Source organism: Corvus cornix, chromosome 1 (genome assembly GCF_000738735.6).
Source record: "Corvus cornix cornix isolate S_Up_H32 chromosome 1, ASM73873v5, whole genome shotgun sequence".
Lineage (NCBI taxonomy): Eukaryota > Metazoa > Chordata > Aves > Passeriformes > Corvidae > Corvus > Corvus cornix.
In genome coordinates, this window is record NC_046332.1 from 97948429 (window position 1) to 97968866 (window position 20438).

Consider the following 20438-nt stretch of genomic DNA (forward strand, 5'->3'; position numbering starts at 1 on the left):
AGAAAGTGATCTTAAAGATACCACACCTTTTAGCTCATCTAAGTGTTGAAACTTTTATTTGAATAAAATATATATGGCTTCCTCTGGAAATATGCAAAAAAATTATAGTTCTGGACTGAAAATCAAGCAAAACAGTTTTGCAAAATAGTTACAGCTGAGTGCACATTAGAGATTAAAATGAACAGATGACTGATGATGATGAGCACAAATCCATTAAAACTGAAACTGGAAAGTACACAGCATTCATCTTGCCTAACTTTCAGTGTCTGAAAATTAGATGCATATGTCATCCTTGGCCTCCTTTATAAAAATTCAGAGAGAAAAATGGCGCTTCCAAAGGATAGGCTGCATGGCCTGTGTTCCAGTGAGATGCACTGACAGGGCTTCTCTCCAGCGGCTGGCAGGGGGAGTCTAGCTGAGGTTTGTACGTTTGTAGGCTCAGTGAATCCCTATATTTTCATATCCTTGTGAAAATGGAAACTTATTCGCTTTAATACTGGCTTAAATTCAGCTACACTGCTCTCCCAATGGTAGTTCCATTACGCTGGGAAACTTACATTCTCAATAAAAGCAGCGTTTCTTTAGGTGATCCATTATCAGCAAGATGATGCATCCTTAATTTATTTTCTGGAAGTATATATTGCCAATAAATTGACAATTCACTCAGAAGGTGGTATTGAGCTCTACAGGGGACGTGCTCACATGTGCTGTGAGTATGGATTAAACCTGTAGTAAGCCAATTACACTTGAGTCCGTACCACCTCAGTGGCAAGAAGTATTGTGTACTCTGCTGATAGAAAAACATTTCACTTGTTGGTTTAATTGTTAGAAATGGGGTTCAGGATCATTTTGAAGTAGAATTCAACTTGCATCTTTTGAAGGGGGAAAAAGTGTTCTTTAAAGATGGGAACTGAAACAGCTTTTTCAATATGCGTATTAAAAATGTGTGGTGTTGTCTTCTAGTGCTATTCAGAGAGGATATGCCCATCCTTCATAGTTATATTGCTTCTTCTGTGGGCATGATACTTCTTTATCTACACCTAGATTATTATTCCGTAATATCTGGAAGTGATTCCTGGTTTTCCCGCTTTTGAGAACACAAGGCTCTCTGTAGTCAATAATTTTATCAGTTCATCATTTGGAATTGCTACTTAGTGAGGGTGCTCTTTGGGTTTTTTTCTCTGAGCTGAACAGTCACTAATCTTTTTTTCCACCCTTTCTTTGGATGCAGACAACAATCATTTGGGATGCTCACACAGGAGAAGCTAAACAGCAATTTCCTTTCCATTCAGGTACTTTTTGCATAACTCTTGTTAGGAAAATGAAATGTAGTTTTTAATTCTGTCAATGTACTTTATCCATATCTGCCAGAGAAAAGTTTCAATCAAGTTTTTTTGTGCTTTGACTATCCTGAGTATCATGGCTGGTGGGTTTATTCTCACATCAGAAAGACGCAGTTCTGTGAGAATCAGCTTTGAAAGTCAAACTGTTTTTAGGAGAGGATTTGTACACCAGCCATGTGTACCTAACTGAACGGTCCTGTTGTTATCCATGTGCTTGAATAGTACCAGGTGGTGATTCATGAAGAGAACTTTCAGTGGAGGTGTCTGGGATCTTTTCCATTCTCTGCTCCTGTTTCAATGAAGCTGATTTGAAGCAGAAGCAGGCAGATCTCTCATGCACCTTGCATTCACCACTGCACTCATGAAGGTCCTCAGAATTTCTTAGCTTTTACTTTTAACTTGAAATTCTTCAATATTTGCTTTCTCTGATTATTGGAAATCATTTGCCAGCCTTGAGTTTCAAAACCTTGCTGCACCAAAACCCTGCTTGGATGGTTACTTGTAGATCTGTTTCAAGAAGACAGGAGATGTCACAGATACTAAATAATCTTGAGTAACAGACAGTCACTGACATAATCTGAAATTCACCTGAGACCAGACTTGTAAGATGATGCCTGAATTCATGATCCGTAGTGGCTGAGTTGCCATAGTGAAGAATTTTAAGGGGTATAGTCAAACTGAGTTTAAAACCATGAGAACATTCTGGACTTTGGTGCTAGAGGTGTTCATCTTCGTAGTTCACTGTAACTAATCCATTGTTAAATACAGCAGATTTTCACAAGGTGCTGAATGATGTTTAAAAACACGTCTTTTGATACTAATTTTAAAACATTATTTTGCACATGCTTTTAAATTCAATTTCTAGTTGTTCTTATTCTCACATTTACACAGATATTAATAACATGCAATAGCAATCTAAATGGTTATTCAACAGCAGACAAAAAGTATGTCCATGGACACAGCAAATCCATACTCTGCATTTTTATCACTCATCTCCTCATTTATTAATGCAGCTGTCAGTTTAAAGGAGTTGGTGTCTGCTGACAGATTTTCTCACTGTGGCATTTATTTATCTACCGTAACTGTTCCGTAACAGCAAACTTTACACATAGAGTGATTCAGTTAATGAGACTCTTAATCCTTGGATCCCTAACTAGTAATCTAGTTGTGGATTCAGAACTTGGTTGCTCCTTCAGAATCATATTCACTGACATGTAAGCTGTCTTAGCAGTGATGTGCATCAACAACAAGTCACTCCGTTCCCCTTAGCAAGTTGAAAACTCAGCTGTATCTACCAATGCAAAATGTCCATGTACATTAAAAGATTATTTTAAAAATTCTTACTGCACACACTGTCTTTGGACTGTGAGACACAACTGAAGCTTAGATATGGAGAAGCTCATCTTTTTAATTTTTTTTCTCTATTTCAAATATGTTTTCATAGCAAAGTAAAGCAGTTAAAGGAAATACTATTATTAAGGAAATTGCTGACAGGAGAAAGCATATATCCTACAAAACCTTCTTAAAATCAGCCAGACTCTCTACTCACTTTGTCCTTGCAAGTCTAAAGCCACAAAGACCTCACCTTTGGGTCACCAGAACAAACTGAGAACAAATTCATTTCCATGTGTGGAATCTGAAAACCTTGTCTACACAAGGATTAAAGGTGGCGTTTTAACAATTAAAAGTCTTGTCCAGTCAGGGTACACTTCCTTTAACACATACTTCTTTGAAGTCTGGAGGTAGTTGGCCTGGGAATAACATAAGGTTTTTTTACTCTCTGCTTTACAACAACTGGTTTAGTTTACACCATGTGGACTAAACTGTCATCTTAAAATACATAAGGAAGACTCCTTTGTTTGGGTGTTGAAGGCCTCCATGTCATTGGTGTTCCCATGTAATTTTTAAGGTTTTTTGGTCAAAATATGTAAGTTTGCAGATAAGTAGCTTCTAGGATTTCATTATTTTTTGCAAAACTATGAATCATCATAGGGCATTTGATCAAAATACATATTCACAAAACTTGTTTCTTTAAAAAGGAGCTAAATAATCCAATTTTGACATCTGCTGATAGATGCGGACTGATGTCTGCACATGCAGGAATAAATTGTTTAATTGATACCAAAAGAGGTATTTGTCTAACCCCAATTTTAGCCATCTAGTTGTGTAGTGACAGGACAAGGGATGAATTGATTAAAACTGAAAGACAAAAGGTTTAGATTCGATATCATTAATAAATTCTTTACTGTGAGGGTGGTGAGGCACTGGAAGAGACTGCCCGGAGAAGCTCAGGTTGGATGGAGCTCTGAGTGATCTGGTCTCGTAAAAGGTGTCCCTGTCCACAGCAGGGGGGCTGGAACTAGGTGTTCCTTAGGGTCCCTTCCAACCTAAACCATTCTATGATTCTGTGATCCAAGTGCTCTGAATCACACCTAAATTTGTTCTGAAAAAGCTTAAATTAACAGATAATTATTGTAACACTTTTATCGTTGGTTTTTATTTTAGCTGCATTTTTTAAGGTTTTGTTGCTGCTTTTATTATGATATATTATGATATTCTAATTGGTTTTATGCAATTGGCTAGTGTCCTGTGGTTTTGGAAATACTTTGGCAATTTTATTATTTACATCAAGAACCATGTTTGGTTGAATTTTTCGGACCACTTTATGCAGTTACTTATCCAGTAAACATATGGTTGAGTCCACCAGTAAATGAATCAGTGTTAATTATCAGCACTTTATGATTCAAATTATGCTGCAGTGTAAATCCATAGCTTTAGGTGCCAATAGCTCTCTGAAAATGAGTTTTTGACTCATATATATCATACTAGATACTAGCCCTGAAGGCATATTGCTATTAATGATGATAGACTTTTGTTTGCTTTGAAATAGTAATACAAAGCTTGCATCATAAAAAGAAAGACAAACAGGCAGTTAAAGAAAGATCTTTTATTGTTTCCTGATCCTCATTCACGTTCATTGGAAAATTCAAAAGTAGTCTGCCTTCCTCACACAAATTTCCTTTATATTTCTGCAAGGCAGTAATTCCTTACCTGTCGTACAGAATTATTGATCTTTCTCATTAATACTGAAAAAAACTCTAGTCTGTGAAACAATGTTAGCCCTCCATTCTCATTTAGAGAGCTACCTGATGATTCAGAAGGTGATATGGATCTATTTTGTTTTGCAGTTCATAAAAATTATAATAGGAAAAACATATCTAAATGTAACAGGCTTGTCAGAACAGGTATTTTTTCACCTCTGTATTACCAAAGTATCTTTCTAAACATGTTTGAGTAAGGAATTTCTTGGTTTCATTTTAATGATAAATTTGCATTGTATCTTTGCCAGGAAGCGACTCAACTTTGTTTCCTATATGCTGGTCTCATTCTGGCACACTTGCTTTTAACAAGAGTGTGCTGAGAATGAAGATTTCTATATTTTAGCAAGTCTTATGTCATCCTCTGGGGGGCAGCTAAACTCTATCCTGAGGGAAAAAGCCCAAGCAGCAGTCATAGAAACACAAGCAAGCTGTTTGTCAGGAGCTCCCTCCTGCTCCTTCTTGTACTCTGCAGTCATGTGCTGGAAAAGTGGTTTGGGGATTTTTTGCCATTCTTTTTGCAAAGTGTGTGTGTGTTGCACACAGGCACTATTTACATGCTCATGTGTTCTCTGCACACAGAGTTTTGTTAGTTCAGTGCTAGTTAATGCCAAACCCTCTACAGAAACTCTTCCACTCATTTCAGATGAGGATGATCAATGTACCTGCCTAAAATCAGTCCCCAAGCAAATTAAACTGCATTTTAATATTATCAATCTACGTGCCTGCACAGAATGATAGGTTTGTATCAGTGGTTGCATAAAGCTCTGGTGCCAAGGGACACAGCCACCTGCTCCTCCACCTTGCCATGTGTTGTGTCTGGCATTCACAGGAATATCCTTGTCTAACCCAGATGAAATTATCCACATTTTTTCTGGGTTAGTTTTCTTTCAGTTTCTTCACTGAACTGGCTTACAGGTGTAGCTGGGAGCAGAGAGGGTGGAGGTAGTGTTTCACCCTGCTTATGTAACTTAACCCAAAAGATTCTCATAAGTAGATGCCATGCAAAGCATCCAGATTATCCATTGGAATAGAAAAAATAATTTGTGCCCTTCAGACAGTCCCTATAACTGGCAACAGGTGACAGACCAAGAACTAGCCTGTAGTTTGTTTCATCCAGATAGGTGATAGGAGGAAGATTATTTGGGATAACTGTTTCTTTGTCACGATCCCTGATGTTCCTTCTGTTTTTTGTATTCACAGCTCCTGCTCTGGATGTAGACTGGCAGAACAACACTACTTTTGCCTCCTGCAGTACTGACATGTGCATTCACGTATGCAGACTTGGCTGTGATCGTCCTGTTAAAACCTTTCAAGGACACACAGTAAGTTTAACAAGTCCAAAATGTTAGTGATAAAGTCACAGCAATGTGTTGTAATGATGGCAGATGATGTGTTTGCAGGGTATGTTCTAGCAGCAAAGGTGTTACACCCTGTTGTTTCCCTAAAAACATATTCCTTGGGAGCGATTCACTGCCTGTGAGAAGGGATAAATGTTGTAAATCACTGTGGGAGGCAAAACCTCTGACTTAAACAGTGAGTGTGTTTCTATGTAGCATGAGCTGCAGACTAAAGGCACATTCATAAATAAGATTCTGTTTTTTGCTGGCTTAATTTCCTTTACTAAATGAGAGTTGTGAATAAGGAGAGAACAGTTTGCTTCCAGCCATTGTTCAGTTTTAGAATCAATTTAGACATAGATTTAGAATCTAATAAGATATATTTAAGATGTATTTCCCTGCTCTTTTCTTGGTGGTATTTAATGACTGTCAAAGGTTACTTTTTTTATGTTTCATTTGTGAGAAAATCTGCTATCATATACTGACCCATAATTTAGATGTTAGCTCCCAGAACTTGCTATCTCCCCGTTGAAGAAACACTGTGCATTTGGAGACTTTTATCTTAGTCTGTGGTTAAACTGATATTTCATGACAGGTTGTACGTTCCTAGCAACAGACTGGTGCTTTTTATGATTATATGAAACGCACCATTTTGTACATGATCCAAATTTTCACTTCAAATATATCTATACTTGCTTTTAATTATTACTATAACACGTGAAATATATAAAGCAAAATTTAAATATTTTTAGGATTGTTTTCACTGAGACCCTGAGCCAATTTATATTTTTAAGACAACAGTCTTTCCCTTTTTATGAAGTGCTTTTTTTCTCCTTATCTATAACCCTGGAAAAGCATGGCAAACTTACTCATTATCAAGGGGATACACTAGGCTTAGTTAAGTACAAAGTGCTAGAAAGACTGATAGAGAGAGCATCCTAAACTGTTTAATTTTCCATCATGGAATTCATTTACACATAAACCTCTCTTTAGAGAGACCAGCATTGTTGTAGAGCTATGATATGAAGAATTACCAAGTCCACAAAACTTTACATCCCACCAGGATCAGTATTTTCTGTTGAAAATTCATCTCTCTGAGTCTACAGAACATTAATTAAAGAAATGCCTCCATTTTAAAAAGAAGCTAATGCTGTATCAGCAATCTGTCTGGTTTAAGGGTTTATTTAAATCCTAGGATATGAAGAGAGGATAGGAGAAACTTTGTGCCAGAACACACATCAGAAGATTGTTTGTGTGGATTTTCACAAGCACAGGATGGTTCCACTCCAAAATGCCACTTAAAAAGCGTGTTGGGGTGGCAGCACTGCTTTTGTTCACCTCTAAAAGCACCCAGCACTGTAATTTGTGGATGAACTTGTTCCATGCACAAACCTTGAGTGCCCTCTGTTGAGGGCCCAGTACAATGCAGTAACTGGAATATTTGCTTAATAAAATCACTCTTGATTTCAGAACGAAGTGAATGCAATCAAATGGGACCCATCTGGCATGCTACTAGCATCTTGCTCCGATGACATGACATTAAAGGTAAAATAATTTCCATTCCTGCTGTTCAAAAAGTAAGGACAAAAAATTATGTCTCTTTTTCAGTCTTTTCCAGAATGATAGTACTGTATCTCTTCAAACTCTGCATGAGCAGTAGTTTCCATTTTGTCCCATATTTCCTAAACCAAATCTGAAAGATTGAACACAGGGAAGCAAACCCTGGGGAAATTGAGGCATCCTATCCAAATAAGTGTTACATGACTGATATGCCACTGTCACAGAAAAGTCATCATTTACATATAGATAATATAGAACTTCAGCAGCCCAAAAGCCTTTCTCATTTTACTTTTCCAGCCACATCAAATCAAGGCTATGTCTGTGTAGCAGTAGCTGTATGTTGTTACAGCAAAGCAGTCCTGCTGGATTGTTGGTTTATGCTGGTTCCTCGAAGAAAGTAAATATCCCAGGAAATACTTGGTTTTGTGGATAGAATTGTACCAGTAATAATTTCCTAGCACTGTGATTGTGTTAATTAAGATTCAGATCTCTTTGCACTGCTGATTGACACAGCTGAAGCGTGGGACATTTCTAGCATGACACTGAGACAGCAGCGGAATTTGCAGATAGGAGTTAAGTGAATGTCACACGTTATGAATATTTCCTCTTCATAGACTGACTTCTGCTCTGACTCTGCCACATACCCACTGCGCTTTTCATCATTCTGGATTCCAGATGTGTTCTTGCAGACTAGTGACAGAGCTGGAAATTTACAGAAAACAGGGCCAAAAGGGAGCACCTTGTCTGTCACACTGCCACAAAGCAGTATTGCGTAACTATTCTTGCTCTGCTTAAACATCCTGACCCAGTGGTAGCACATCTTTTTGGTGCCCAGTTGCAGGCTGTGTTTTAAAAACCACCATGGCTCAGTTCAAATTCCTGACCACTGAATTTGGCACAAGGGATAGTGGTTTGCTAACCCTGGCCTCATGTGTTTATAAAAACCTTCAGTGATGGAGACTTCAAGTGCTCCAAATTAAGGCAATTATTCTTCTTCCTTTTCCTTTATAAATCATTCCTCTCCAACTTCTTTTTCTTCTCTATTTTTGGAATTCATGATCTTTTCCTGTAACTTCTTGGAACATGCTGCCTGTCAGCCATAGAACATGGCTGAGCTTTGTGTAGCATTTCCAAAAGCAGTCTCAGGTACACTGATGGGAATTCAGCATAAGAGCACATCATTCCTCTCATGGTGCAGACTTACAACAACTGAGTTAAATCGTTACTACATTTTTGGTATCTCTCTGAAACTGACTGACTAAATTTGAGTTCTTTTCCCTGCTGTGAATTCCTTCATCTTATTTTCTCAGTTAGCTGAAGAAAAGGGGTACTAAATTACCTGTCATCTATATTGTGCCTATTCTTCATCTCACACTGAAGTATTTGGTCATGTAACACTGCAGAAACAGCTGACTGTCTTCCACCTTCTGTACTGTTAAAAACATGAGGAAGACAAATGGAGTTCAGGAGGAAATGGAAAATTTTACTAGCATAAGAGAAAATTGCTGTGTTCTAAGTAGCCCTGAGAAGGCCAAGGCTGTAATTTTCTTCTCATTCTTTAAAATGACTGCTGTTGCAATGTGTGAATAAAATTCAAGTTAAACTTCTTCAAGTAGATTAACTTACACTTCTGTATGAAAATAGTTACTGGCTCTGGGAGGTACAGAAATTCTTTAGTTCTTATCTATTGAATAAATGCTATTAAATATGTAACTTTTTCCCCTATTGGAGTTATTTTAATATATGTGCCAAATTGCTGCATTAATAAATTATGTGTATTCAGGTGAGTCGAGATCTCAAATAAACAAATGGTAAGAATAACACAGAACTGAAATAACGCAGCTGAGAAGAGATTAATAATGTTGCCGTTTTCCCCCTTCATTATTTCTCTGACTTAGATTTGGAGTATGAAGCAAGATACCTGTGTACATGATCTTCAGGCTCACAGCAAAGAGATTTATACTATCAAATGGAGCCCTACAGGACCAGGCACCAGCAACCCAAACTCCAACATCATGTTAGCAAGGTAAAAAATACACCTCTTTTTCTTGCCTGCCAAGAAGAAGGATCATCTTTCTGACATGTAACCCTACTATCACTTTGCCATCAGTCTTCCTGCAGACAATTCCACTAGAAAGTATCTGTGTATGTAACTCAGGGGGATGGATACAAAGGGAAAGGATTCATATTTGAAAAAGGAAAGGGAAAAAAGAAAGAAAATTGAATCATGTGATATTTAACTTTTCAGCTGCTTTGACAAAATGGTTTTAAATTTGGCATTGCACTTTCACATCCAGCATCAGGGTGTTAGGAGTGAAAATCCTGAGGCTGGTGGCACCCCTTCAGGCAGTAATGGTTTCTAACTGGGGTCGTGCAACTCACCTGGGCAGATACAGATGATTTTTGTAGCCTTCTTAGCTAACAGAGAAAAGTTTGGATAGTCTTTAAAATTCCACTTGAAAATCTGTGCAAAATTCTTCTTTGAGCTTAGGAAATATATTTACTTGTAGAGTTTCAGTTGATGGTAGTACTGTGAGATTATCTGATCAGCTCATGGGGTGTGCAGTTTGGGGAGGAGTTGTACTGAAACTGGTTTATTTTACTCCTTAGTCTGGGAGTGGACATGGAAGAACTCCACTTTCTTGGAGTTATTCTTTTAATATTTTTTTAATGCAAATTATTTCCTTTGCCTTTCTCTAAGCCCACAGTTTGGGATTTAAATGGAATGCAGCAAAAAGCATCACTGAAACAAAGTGAAAAGAATCAGTTCTAGAGAATTACAAAATGCTAGTTCATTAAACAATGTGAATCCACCATGAATAAGCTCTCTCTGAAACCATTTATCCTGTTAATGACAGTATTTACTTGACCTTCCTGAATAACCAGAGGTAGAATCTCAAAAGGGCTTGGCCTTCTTAGGGCTACATTCAGCACATCCAGATAGGCCCTAAGGGTCTTCATACAAGAATTCAGTTCTACAGCTGTAGTTCTTAAGATAAAAAACATAAGGGCTGTGGTATATATTAGCTTTTCTGTTTGAAACATTATGTGTTGCTTAGCCAAGGGAAAAAAATCCTGTGGTATTCTCTTATAAAATTTACAGTATCACACTGCAAATTGATTAACACCCAAATTACAACATTCTTGTGTTTGAATGCTTCTTGCAGTGCTTCGTTTGATTCCACTGTTCGGCTGTGGGACGTTGACCGAGGAGTCTGCATCCATACATTAACAAAGCATCAAGAGCCTGTCTACAGTGTAGCTTTTAGTCCTGATGGAAAATATCTAGCCAGTGGGTCCTTTGACAAATGTGTCCATATATGGAATACTCAGGTACTGTTTTGCCTCATGTGAAGCACATCTGGTTTAAATGACACATTAATAGCAAAAGCTTAAGTGGAAAATGTATGTACCTAGGTCATGCATGACCTGCCTGCCAGGGTGAACCTGATTGTATTGGCTGGCACAAATCCATGGCAGGTGAGTCACTCAGGTGCAGTGAGGTGACCGCCCAGAACAGTTCTGCTCGGTCTGCTTTGTATGCTAAAACACGTACCGTGCATGAAAATAGGTACATTGCTTTGGGTCATCAGCTTTTAAAGCAAAGGTGTGGATTGATTCTTCTAAGTTAGGGATACTTTTATTTAGTTACAAAGTGAGTTCAGCTGTGAGTCTGATGCTCCTGGCTTAGACTTTGTGAAGAGGAGATACAGGGGACTGGTGATACTCTGGAGAAAAGTGGAACATCATAGTGCCACAGATGTAGTTCTGGATACTGATGCCTCCTGAATTAGCAGTAAACTTTAAAGAGGAGCACATCAGCCTGATTCCCCAGGCCTTTACTGTTACAAAGTTGACAAAAACAGATGTCTTGAGCGTCCTATTGTTTCTGGAGGAGCCTGTTACTCTTCATTATCAAAGACCTGTTTCCTAACCAGTTTCCATCACTGTATGGAGATGGCCATAGCTGGGTGACCTGAATAGCTCCCCCTTTTAATGTAGTGCCACATGACAGAAAAAGAAGGGGAACTTCTGTATCCAACGTCTGCGTGCTGTTTTGCTTTGTAGAGCGGAACTCTAGTACATAGCTACAGAGGCACCGGGGGCATCTTTGAAGTCTGCTGGAATGCTAGAGGAGACAAAGTGGGAGCAAGCGCATCAGATGGATCGGTAAGGATCATCAAACACTGCAAAGGTTGGGTGGAGATTTCTTTTCAGGGGAGCATCAACAAAAAACAGGATGCTGTATTTGCCTCTTGGGGACAGAGCCAAAGGCAGAGGCAGCTCAAGACATAAATAAGTAGCTCTGTGTAGTGTCTTAAAAACGCTCCTGCTTTGAAAGGTTTTGAATACTAGGAGGTGGTATTCCTGTTGGAAATGAAGAATGCTTGTGGAACAGGTGAATACTGCTGAAGATGAGAATGACTTTTAAATACATATTTGACAAGAACAACAGTGGTGGTGTTTCTATCATTATCTGTCAATTTTTAATGAAGATCAGATCATAGCAGTCAACTCTGTAACAAAGTTATCCTGGGGCTGAGTTTGATTCCACAGAAGAATATTCCTATTCCCTTAAATAGGGATAGCTAAAGGAGGAATTTTTCAGCATGATGCCCAAAGATTTTGTCATGTGGTAAGGGAGAAATACTGCTGTGGAGATACTGATTATTCCTTACTATTTTTTTGCTGTTAATGTTACTTCTAAAAAAATTCAATTGCAGCATGATCATCTTGTGAAGGACACACACGGCTGGCTGACATAACTACTTTGGAGCAGTATTTTTCAACTCTCAACAAAGAGAACACCTGTGACATGATTCAGTTGTTTGAGCTTAGTTGTGCCATCTCAGATGGTGCCATGCCTGGCTGGCAACAGCTGCTTCAAATGGGCACATGTCCACTGTCATGCCTGCCAAGCCTGCATCTGTTTTGGATATATTTCAGAAGTGGAAGTGGATGTGATATTCAGGCAACTGAATAGATCCCATAATCTTATGGGATGTACCACCAAAATGTTTGTTTGTAAACCAATGAAAGCCCAGCTAAATGTTAAATCTATGGGTTTCACTTGGGCTTTCTCCCATTTCAGTTTGTTCCTTTACTTGTGTGCCTGTAAACCAGTACTTGAGACAGGCTGATTTGAAGCTGGGGAGTGTAACATCCAGCTGGCTGGCCCCCTGTGCACAAGGTGTATGAATGGGATTTCCACACCACCTTCACAAACTGTTCTTAACGCGGGGTCTTCTCTCTGCAGGTTTGTGTTCTAGATCTGCGGAAGTAAAAGTGAAATGTTTTAGAAGAAATTTCAAATGGACCAGCAGTGAATGTGTGGGGAGAAGCACTCTTCAAAACTATTCTTAACAGCTCCAGAACTGTACAAACTTGAACGAAGTTAGAGTGTACCATGAAACCAACTCTCCCTGGCCACAGGTGACTTGTATTTTGTCCGTAACCTTCATCAAGGAGTAAAAACGCAGTCACTTCAGAGGGGGAGGGAATGGTTTCCACCTGGAACATTCAGCCTTGGAAGCATGAAGCCACCAGCTAGGCATTGCACTGTTTGGTTTGCATCTGAGAACTTACTCTGATGGCTGGGGAAAAAAAAGCTGTGCCAAAAAAAAATTAATAAAAAGGAAAAAAAAAAAAAAAAGGAAAAAAAAAGAAAAATGCTGTGATAAACCAAAAGGGAAAAAAATCCTCCTCCATGCGGTGTTGTATTTTTTCCTTCCAATTTGGACACTACAGTTGCTCTCCCAAAGGACGTTCAAAGACCAGTTTGTACTGATGAAATGCTCAACTTTGTAATCACAACACTTTCTATTTTCTAGACTACTTTTTTTGTTCAGTGGTTTTTCTATCAGCTGGAATATTACAGCCTGGAGGATCCCAGGCTTAGGGTGAAACTTTTGTTTTGCTTTTATTTCTCCCTTCCACTCCCAACTTTTCCTTCCTTTTTTTTCTCCTCTTTCTTTTTGCCCCCTTTTTTTTTTCTCTTTTCCCTGTATGCCCATAGTAGATGCAGCCAGGTGGACATGACAATGAAAATTTTTGACAGACTGCTTCTCCTCTCTTCTACATCTTCCTTTTTGTTTCTTTCTCTCACTTTAAAAGAAAAAAAAATCCTCCATGCTTCAGATCTTAGCGTCTCAAGGGCACTTTCAGCAAATTGTGTAATAAGTGCTTTATATAAGAATGCAGTGCTGGGGAAGATTTTTACAGGAGAAAGATGACTTTTAACAGAAAGAACCCAGTGTATTTTTGGAAAAAAAATATTTTTTATGTTAAACAGTTTTAAAAGCCTAAAATGGCCACAAAATAGACCAGTTGTGTAATTCAAGCAAAAAGAATGACACAGAGTCCAGGGAACATGAAAGGCGCAGTATCCTTTTTCTCTCCTCTCTCAGAAAGTGCTGTAAGAAAAAATGGTGTTTGATACAAAAAATACCAGTCCTTTACTAAGGTCCTTTTCCAGCAGCCAGCTATTTACATAGTCTCATTTCTTTTTTTTTTGGCTGTTTGATGATGTAAACTTATTCAAAGAGATTCAGAAGCCTGAGACTATGAATATAGCATTCATTTTCTCTAGTCCATATTTTTGTTTGTTTTCAGTAACCAGGAGAAAATGCTTGTGTATCTGCTTTCCTATAAAGATAATTCAGATTTTGACAGAACATGGGTTTGGCCACCTGTGGCCTTGCTGAGCAGTGCTGTCTTCCACTATTCATTATTCCAGTAAGTCACTGGGGTTTTACCACTGACTTAATGAGACCAGTTGAACTGAAATATGTTGACTGCCACTGTCACTGTTGAAGAATGGACTCTTGCCAAGCTCCTGTCCATCCATGGACCACACACACCAAGAAGGCGGCTGTGCCATTGCGGCGGGTGGTGCTGCTGTCACCCTCAGCCATGCATGTGCTGCATCCTGCAAGGAAAGCTCTGGGTCTGCACTTGGAGGCTCACTGTCTGCCCACACAGGTTTAGCCTCGAGGGTGTCCTCAGTGTGGTGCTTAGGAGCCAACCTTGAATTCATTAGGTGATGACATCATAAAGGATATATAAGTTCTATCTCAACATGTAAACCACTATAAAGTTGCAGGGGGTGAAATGATCAGAATGACCATGGAGAGTTGCCAAGCACCACCTATCCACTTTGGACAAGATTTCCTTACTGCAACCCTGACACCTGCACAGATGCCAACTGAAGACTGCATTACTCTAATTAAGGAAATGGTGAATGCAAAGAAGGACATATAGGCAGAGTTTACTGGAAGTGCTGTAAACTATAAGGCAGCCTTGGGGTGGTGTCAGACATTACTTAGATCCTCAGAACTGGCCAGGTCACACAGGTGTCTTCTCTAGCCCACAGCCTAGGCTAGGATCTGTAGGAGAGAGAAAACAGGCCACAGACCTCTTAACAGATCTAGAACCTTCCTGCCCAAAGTCTCTGTAACATGGCATCTTACCCTTGGTTTGACCACAGCTGCTGAAGGTTTGATTTGATCTGAGCAAATCCAGAGCCCTCAGGCTGAACTGGTGGTGTGAGACCTGCTGAGCCCAAGGCATCATCATGGAATCTGAAGACTATCTTTTATTGGGAGTTTTCTTCTCGTTATGCTTGCATCTGTAGGGGATCTTAGTCCTGCCAGTGAAACTAGCCACTGCCAGCTTCAGCTGCATTTCTTAAAGATATACCTTTGGAAAGGAGAAAAGAATGGAAAGAAGTAATTGCTAAAAGTATTACTCAGTCCTGAGGTGAAAACAGTTATGTGGGATTTTGGTTATTAGTGATAGTTAGGCTTGTTTGTAATTTATCTCAAATAATTGAATGCCAGGCAATATCAAGGATTATTTTTGGTGTTAGATGCTTTTATGCATTGGTTTTAGTTTTCTGCACCAAGAGCATGGCTGTAGATCACCATGTGGCAGTTTTGCACTCTTTTATAGATAACCACATGTACCTGCCAATTTAAAGTCACTACTTTTTAAAAGAAGAGAGGACTTGCTCAACGAGAGTCTTGAATACAAAGGCGTAATGTGGTTTTATAAAGCACGGTTTGGACAATAATTTGATTGCAGTCACTGCATGTAAACAGTTAAATTCCTACGCTGCTTTTTGGTGGCATTTCTGAGAATAACAAGCAGAAGTTGCTGGTCTGTGGGAGAGCAGCACTGATGGGGCTCTGGCCTTGCCTCTGTCCCTTGAGTGACACCTGAATAGGCCAGACCTCAGGATTTGAAGAGATTAATTTGCTCAATGCTGCATGACTGGCTGGCTCCACAGCCTGTGTTTCATAGTTGTTCCCAGGATAGCTACTGTAGATAACAGGGCAGTGTCCGTGACGCCTGTTCCTTTTCCTTTTTTTTCCATTTTTTTAATTTGTCAGAACAGCACTTTCTCTCTGCTTTCCTACATGGAGGTAAGAAGCCAAGAGAAACAACATTTGAATATCAGTTGGTTTGCAAAGCTCATGTGTGAGAGAGGCTGCTGCTCCAGAAAATTTTTTATATGGACCACCTGAGTTAAAAGCAATGTATGTGAGTAGCTAAGAAAATTCACTTTTCTTCCCCTCCACAGCTAAAATGAGAGCTATTAAGGAAGACAGAAGGTGTAGTTGCAAAGGTTAATCTTAGCCTTAGGATGTGGTTTCTTCGGGACATGGACAGTGGGGGGAGAGGCTTTTCGAGGCTGTAGTTCAAGGTGGATGTCTCAGCCTAGATCTGCAGCACTGTGCTCCTGGGAACTTTCCCTCCCCTCCAGCAGCAGCGCATTCCCGAGCTGGCAGAGCCTCTCCACGACTCCCCTGCAGCAGAACTGCACGAAGCAACAGCCCAGGGGACTTCCTAAGATTTCTTCTTAGAATTTTGTTTATAGTTCTTTGTAACAGAAGAGAAATGGAAAAACCTAAGTGACCAAACAGGATTGAGAAACGACCCAGAGACTTGCTGGATTTTTATTATTGCTGGCTGTCTGGAACTGGCCTGGAAGTGAAAAAAACCCAGTTTCTGAAAAACCACTATACTCTGTGGGTTAGAAGGATACTGAATCTTTTATGTAGAAAACACTGGGTCCCTTATGGGGCAATAAAGGGCCTGACTTACAGGGTTATACACACATTAACCCCATGCTACATCTTAGAAATTTCCTTTTAATTTGTTTAAAAAAAAAAAGAAAAAAATAGCTAATTTTAGAGCCAAGTGAAGTGCACTTTGTCAAATGTAAGGGTCTGCTTTGTTTTTGGGTTTCTTTTTCTTTTTCCCTTTTTAATTTTTCCTCCTTTTTTTTTCCTCTTACTGCCTTTTTAAAAGATGTGGTTCTTTGTCAATTGCAGAAATGTTCTTTCAGCCACTCACTGAAATTCTGAATTCTGGCTTCTGCAGTTTTTATTGTCTGTGTCAGACTTGCAGCCAGACTTGGTTCTCATTTAAGCATTTCCCAGGTTCTGTTGAAACAACATCAACCCTTATTTTGTTTCTCCCCCACCCACACTTTCTTCAAATTCACCTTGTGTATTGTAGCTCATTTGTTTTAAGGAGAGAATCAACAGATCATATTCAGTGTCTTGAATAAATTGCTATATTTTGATATTAGAGAATTCTGTGCGTGTTGTTCCTTATTCTTTCCTGGCTGTTTTGCATCCTGCGCATGAGTTGGGGTTGAGTGACTAAAGTTGTGATGTGGTGGCCTGTGGGTATTTAAAGACCTTGACCATGGGTTCGTAGGATTTCGCAATATACAGGGCATGGAGGCTTTAGCCTCTAATTTTCTTAACTTTATTACAGATTACCACACACACCACACAACTCACCATTAGCAAGTACACCTATAAGAAAGCAAATATATATATATATATATATATATATATAGCTATTACAAAGTAGTATCTGCAGCAATGATACAGCAACAATAAATTTATAGCAGCAATCAGTTGTACCAGCACCCAATAGTAGTAGCAATTAATGGATAGTTACGTGTGTGTGCATATATATATATATATGTTACAGGTTACAACTAAGTTGTTAGTACTGAAGCAAACTTGGCAGTAATATAACAGCAGACACATTTAGGACAGGTTAATTACATGTACAGATTAGACACCAAGCTTTTTAGCTCTCAGAAGGGGCCCAGCCAGCCCAGAGATAGGAGGGTAAGACAGTCCCAGACTTGGGCTCCGTGAGGGAACAGTAGAACAACAGGTTGTATCTTTCAGATACAATCCATGTCACAGAGTCTGGAGTCACCGAGGCTTCCCCAACAATAGTCCAGGGTCTTACAGACCTGTGTAGGAAAGGGGCAAGGATGTGCAGTGCCGGAAGAGAAAGAGAAGCTGATTTGGATAGAAAGTAATTTCTCTGTTGTAGATACATAAGAGGGTACAGGACACCACCACTTCAAGCAGCCAATGGATGCAGTTACTTCCTATTTTTCACCTGGGACATCCAACAGATTATGATTTCTATCCTATTTTGGGACTTGTCCTGCTCTTGCAGTTGAAACAGCCAGTGGAAGTTATCAATACATTCTTTCTCAGGATGTTATCCCCGTTTTCCAGACTATTTTTTGAGCTTTTCAGATGATGTTACTATTACAGTTCCTTGGGCTTGCACTTTCTAAGGGTATCTCAGCATGTCCCTGGTACCCAGATGCACTTCAGAGATGCTGGCTGTTCTTCTCAAGAATGCTTCTGGTCCCCAGGCTCACAGCTCCCAGGCTGGCTGGCAATTTCTCTCTCAGAATTTTGGCAGACTTCTCCTGTTTGAGTACTTTGTCCCTTTTAACCAGGTCACCTTTATGGCTGCTCACATCACATGCTTACTGTTTGATTTTATTTCCTGCCATGCTGTATTTATTGTAAATTTATACAGCTGGTAAGGAACCAATTTGTGTAAGATTGGGTTGAAGTACTTTTTAAAAAGTCTCCTTCAAAAAAATTTCCTGAAAAGGAAGTTTCTCCGTATAAAATAAATTGGACTCTAGTTCTGATCAAGGTGAATTGTTAATTTTTCTTTAAGCTAGCCAGGCTGAAATTCAGCCTTGCTTGAGCAGTTGGAAGCTTCTGAAGAATTTCAGAATATTCCACTCCTGTGAAGTTGTCACAGTCGTCCCCTCTGTCAGGAGCTCCCATGGGCTCCTCTCTCTGCTTAGGTCTCAAGACACTGACCTCAAAGGATACAAGGGGAGGGGATTGCTTAGCTTTAACAGGCTGAATGTTGTGTAGATTTTGGTTGGGTTTTATTCCACAAAGTGGTTTCCATGGTACTTGGGGAGATTCAACATGAAATGGGGTTTTTGCTTTGTGACCATGTAAGAGGCTGAACCATTGACCTGAACTAAGGCTGATGGTCCAAAGCCTTCAAAAGGAATTAGTGCTCCGAACAAACACAGTCCTGTGTCACTTCATGTAGTTCTGAGGTTTTTGAGGACCCAGAGCATTAAGCTAAGATTAATATGTAACATTTGGAAAGACAGAGAGGCTAGAAAAACTGGTGGGCTGATGATGAGCATCTCACATCATCATATATTCAAAAAAGAGAATGCAGTGCACTTTCATGACACTTGTGTCAGTTCATGTTCTGACATTTGCACAGCATTAATGTCTTCATAACAACTTCTCAAAATAAAGAATGTGAGAACTAAGGAGACAGCCACAGTGGGGCTGGAGCAGTATAGCACTACTTCATGAGTAGTGCTATATAAAAGCTCTCACTTTACTTTCTTCTTAAATAAATGCTACGTGATGGTCCTATTTTTAGTCCTGTTATTTTCAGGCATGTTTTCAGACAACGTATGACTGTCAAACTAAAATTGTAGTTTAGTTTTCCTGCATTTTTCCTATATATATTTACTTAGCCTGAAAATTACATGACAACTAACACTGGAAGCATTGAGCAGTCCTAAACACTTGCTTCTCTCTTCTGTCAGTGTGCAATACAATTAAGGGTACTCTTAGAGCTATTCTGGGAAGATCTAGTATTGCAGCACCTCATTCAAAACTACTCCTTTCCCTGCCTTCATTCTGTGTATCATTTCCGGCCAAGGGTGAGATCAGCACTGATCATTAAGAAGCCATGCAATTTCATATCGAAGCTCTGTGGTATAAAAAGTAATTTTTAAAGCTTTGAAGTCTTTCAAGCGAAGAAATTACTCACTTGGCAAGGAATTTATCATCATTGCTGAGTCCTTTCCCAATAGGAAGGAAGATCTTTGTTTCCTTAGAGATAGGTTTTTTTCCATTTCCTTTTGAATATATTCACAAAACCAAAAGAATACAAAACCTAATAGCTGCAGGAAAGCAGCTATATCCTCTTTTATGGCTGCAAGGTCTAACATCTTTTACCTTCAAAGAAGAAGCCTTGGCTTCACCACATAATTCATTAGTCATTATTTCAATACAAGAGATCAAAAAAAGATTCTGTTCATCACTTTCCTAATTCTTCCTATTAAACAGTGGGACAAAGTTGACATCCTTGTCCTTCTCTAGAGTAATTCATCACAGCCAAATGCACAGCAGACAAAAATGGAAAAGCACTGCCATTCTGCTGTTCCAAAACTGAGAATTACCTCTCTAGGCTTCTGAAAATCCATGGTGTCAAGTAAGCATTGCATTCCTACACGTTGTGTTGCAGTTCCTGAAAATTTCTGAATATTTTCTTGAAGGGAAAGAGAGAAATGTCAGACCCTTAGGAGGGCTTTAGAGACTTCCTGCAATCCTTACAGCCATGGTGTCCTGCCAGCTGGACTAAAAAAGTTGTCGAGTGCCTGCAGAGAGTACTGTCAGTGAGGGCACTGTGGGAAGGTGACTGAGAGAAAAAAGGTAACGGTGCAGAAGTTATACAGAAAAATACAGTTGCTACTCCCTGGATGGAGTGTGGTGAGCGTATCCGACCTCCCACACACAACACAATCGGGACTAAATGGAGGATGGAGCAGAGTGGAGACCACAGCCAGGTTCTGTCCAAACCTTTGCAGAAGAGGGGACTCGGTGGTACTTCCCAGCTGAAAAGCTGCCTAGCACCCGAGAAACAAGGGAGATAAAGGAAGAAGCTCTTGAATGAGCACCCATGGCAAAATCCCTCTCCTTGGACTGATACAC

General features: G+C 39.5%; 1 protein-coding gene across 5 annotated transcripts in view; it reads left to right on the plus strand.

Annotated features, from left to right (window-relative positions):
* Positions 1–16940, plus strand: part of TBL1X (transducin beta like 1 X-linked) — a 192867-nt gene extending 175927 nt beyond the window's left edge. For all 5 annotated transcript variants that reach the window (XM_039550269.1, XM_039550258.1, XM_039550266.1 and 2 more), the window contains 7 exons: positions 1232–1292; positions 5645–5766; positions 7252–7326; positions 9240–9367; positions 10509–10674; positions 11410–11511; positions 12599–16940. In XM_039550269.1, coding sequence (XP_039406203.1) covers positions 1232–1292; positions 5645–5766; positions 7252–7326; positions 9240–9367; positions 10509–10674; positions 11410–11511; positions 12599–12625 — 681 coding nt within the window. In that variant the 3' untranslated portion in view covers positions 12626–16940. The remainder of the gene's footprint in view (positions 1–1231; positions 1293–5644; positions 5767–7251; positions 7327–9239; positions 9368–10508; positions 10675–11409; positions 11512–12598) is intronic.
* The last annotated feature ends 3498 nt before the right edge of the window (positions 16941–20438 follow it).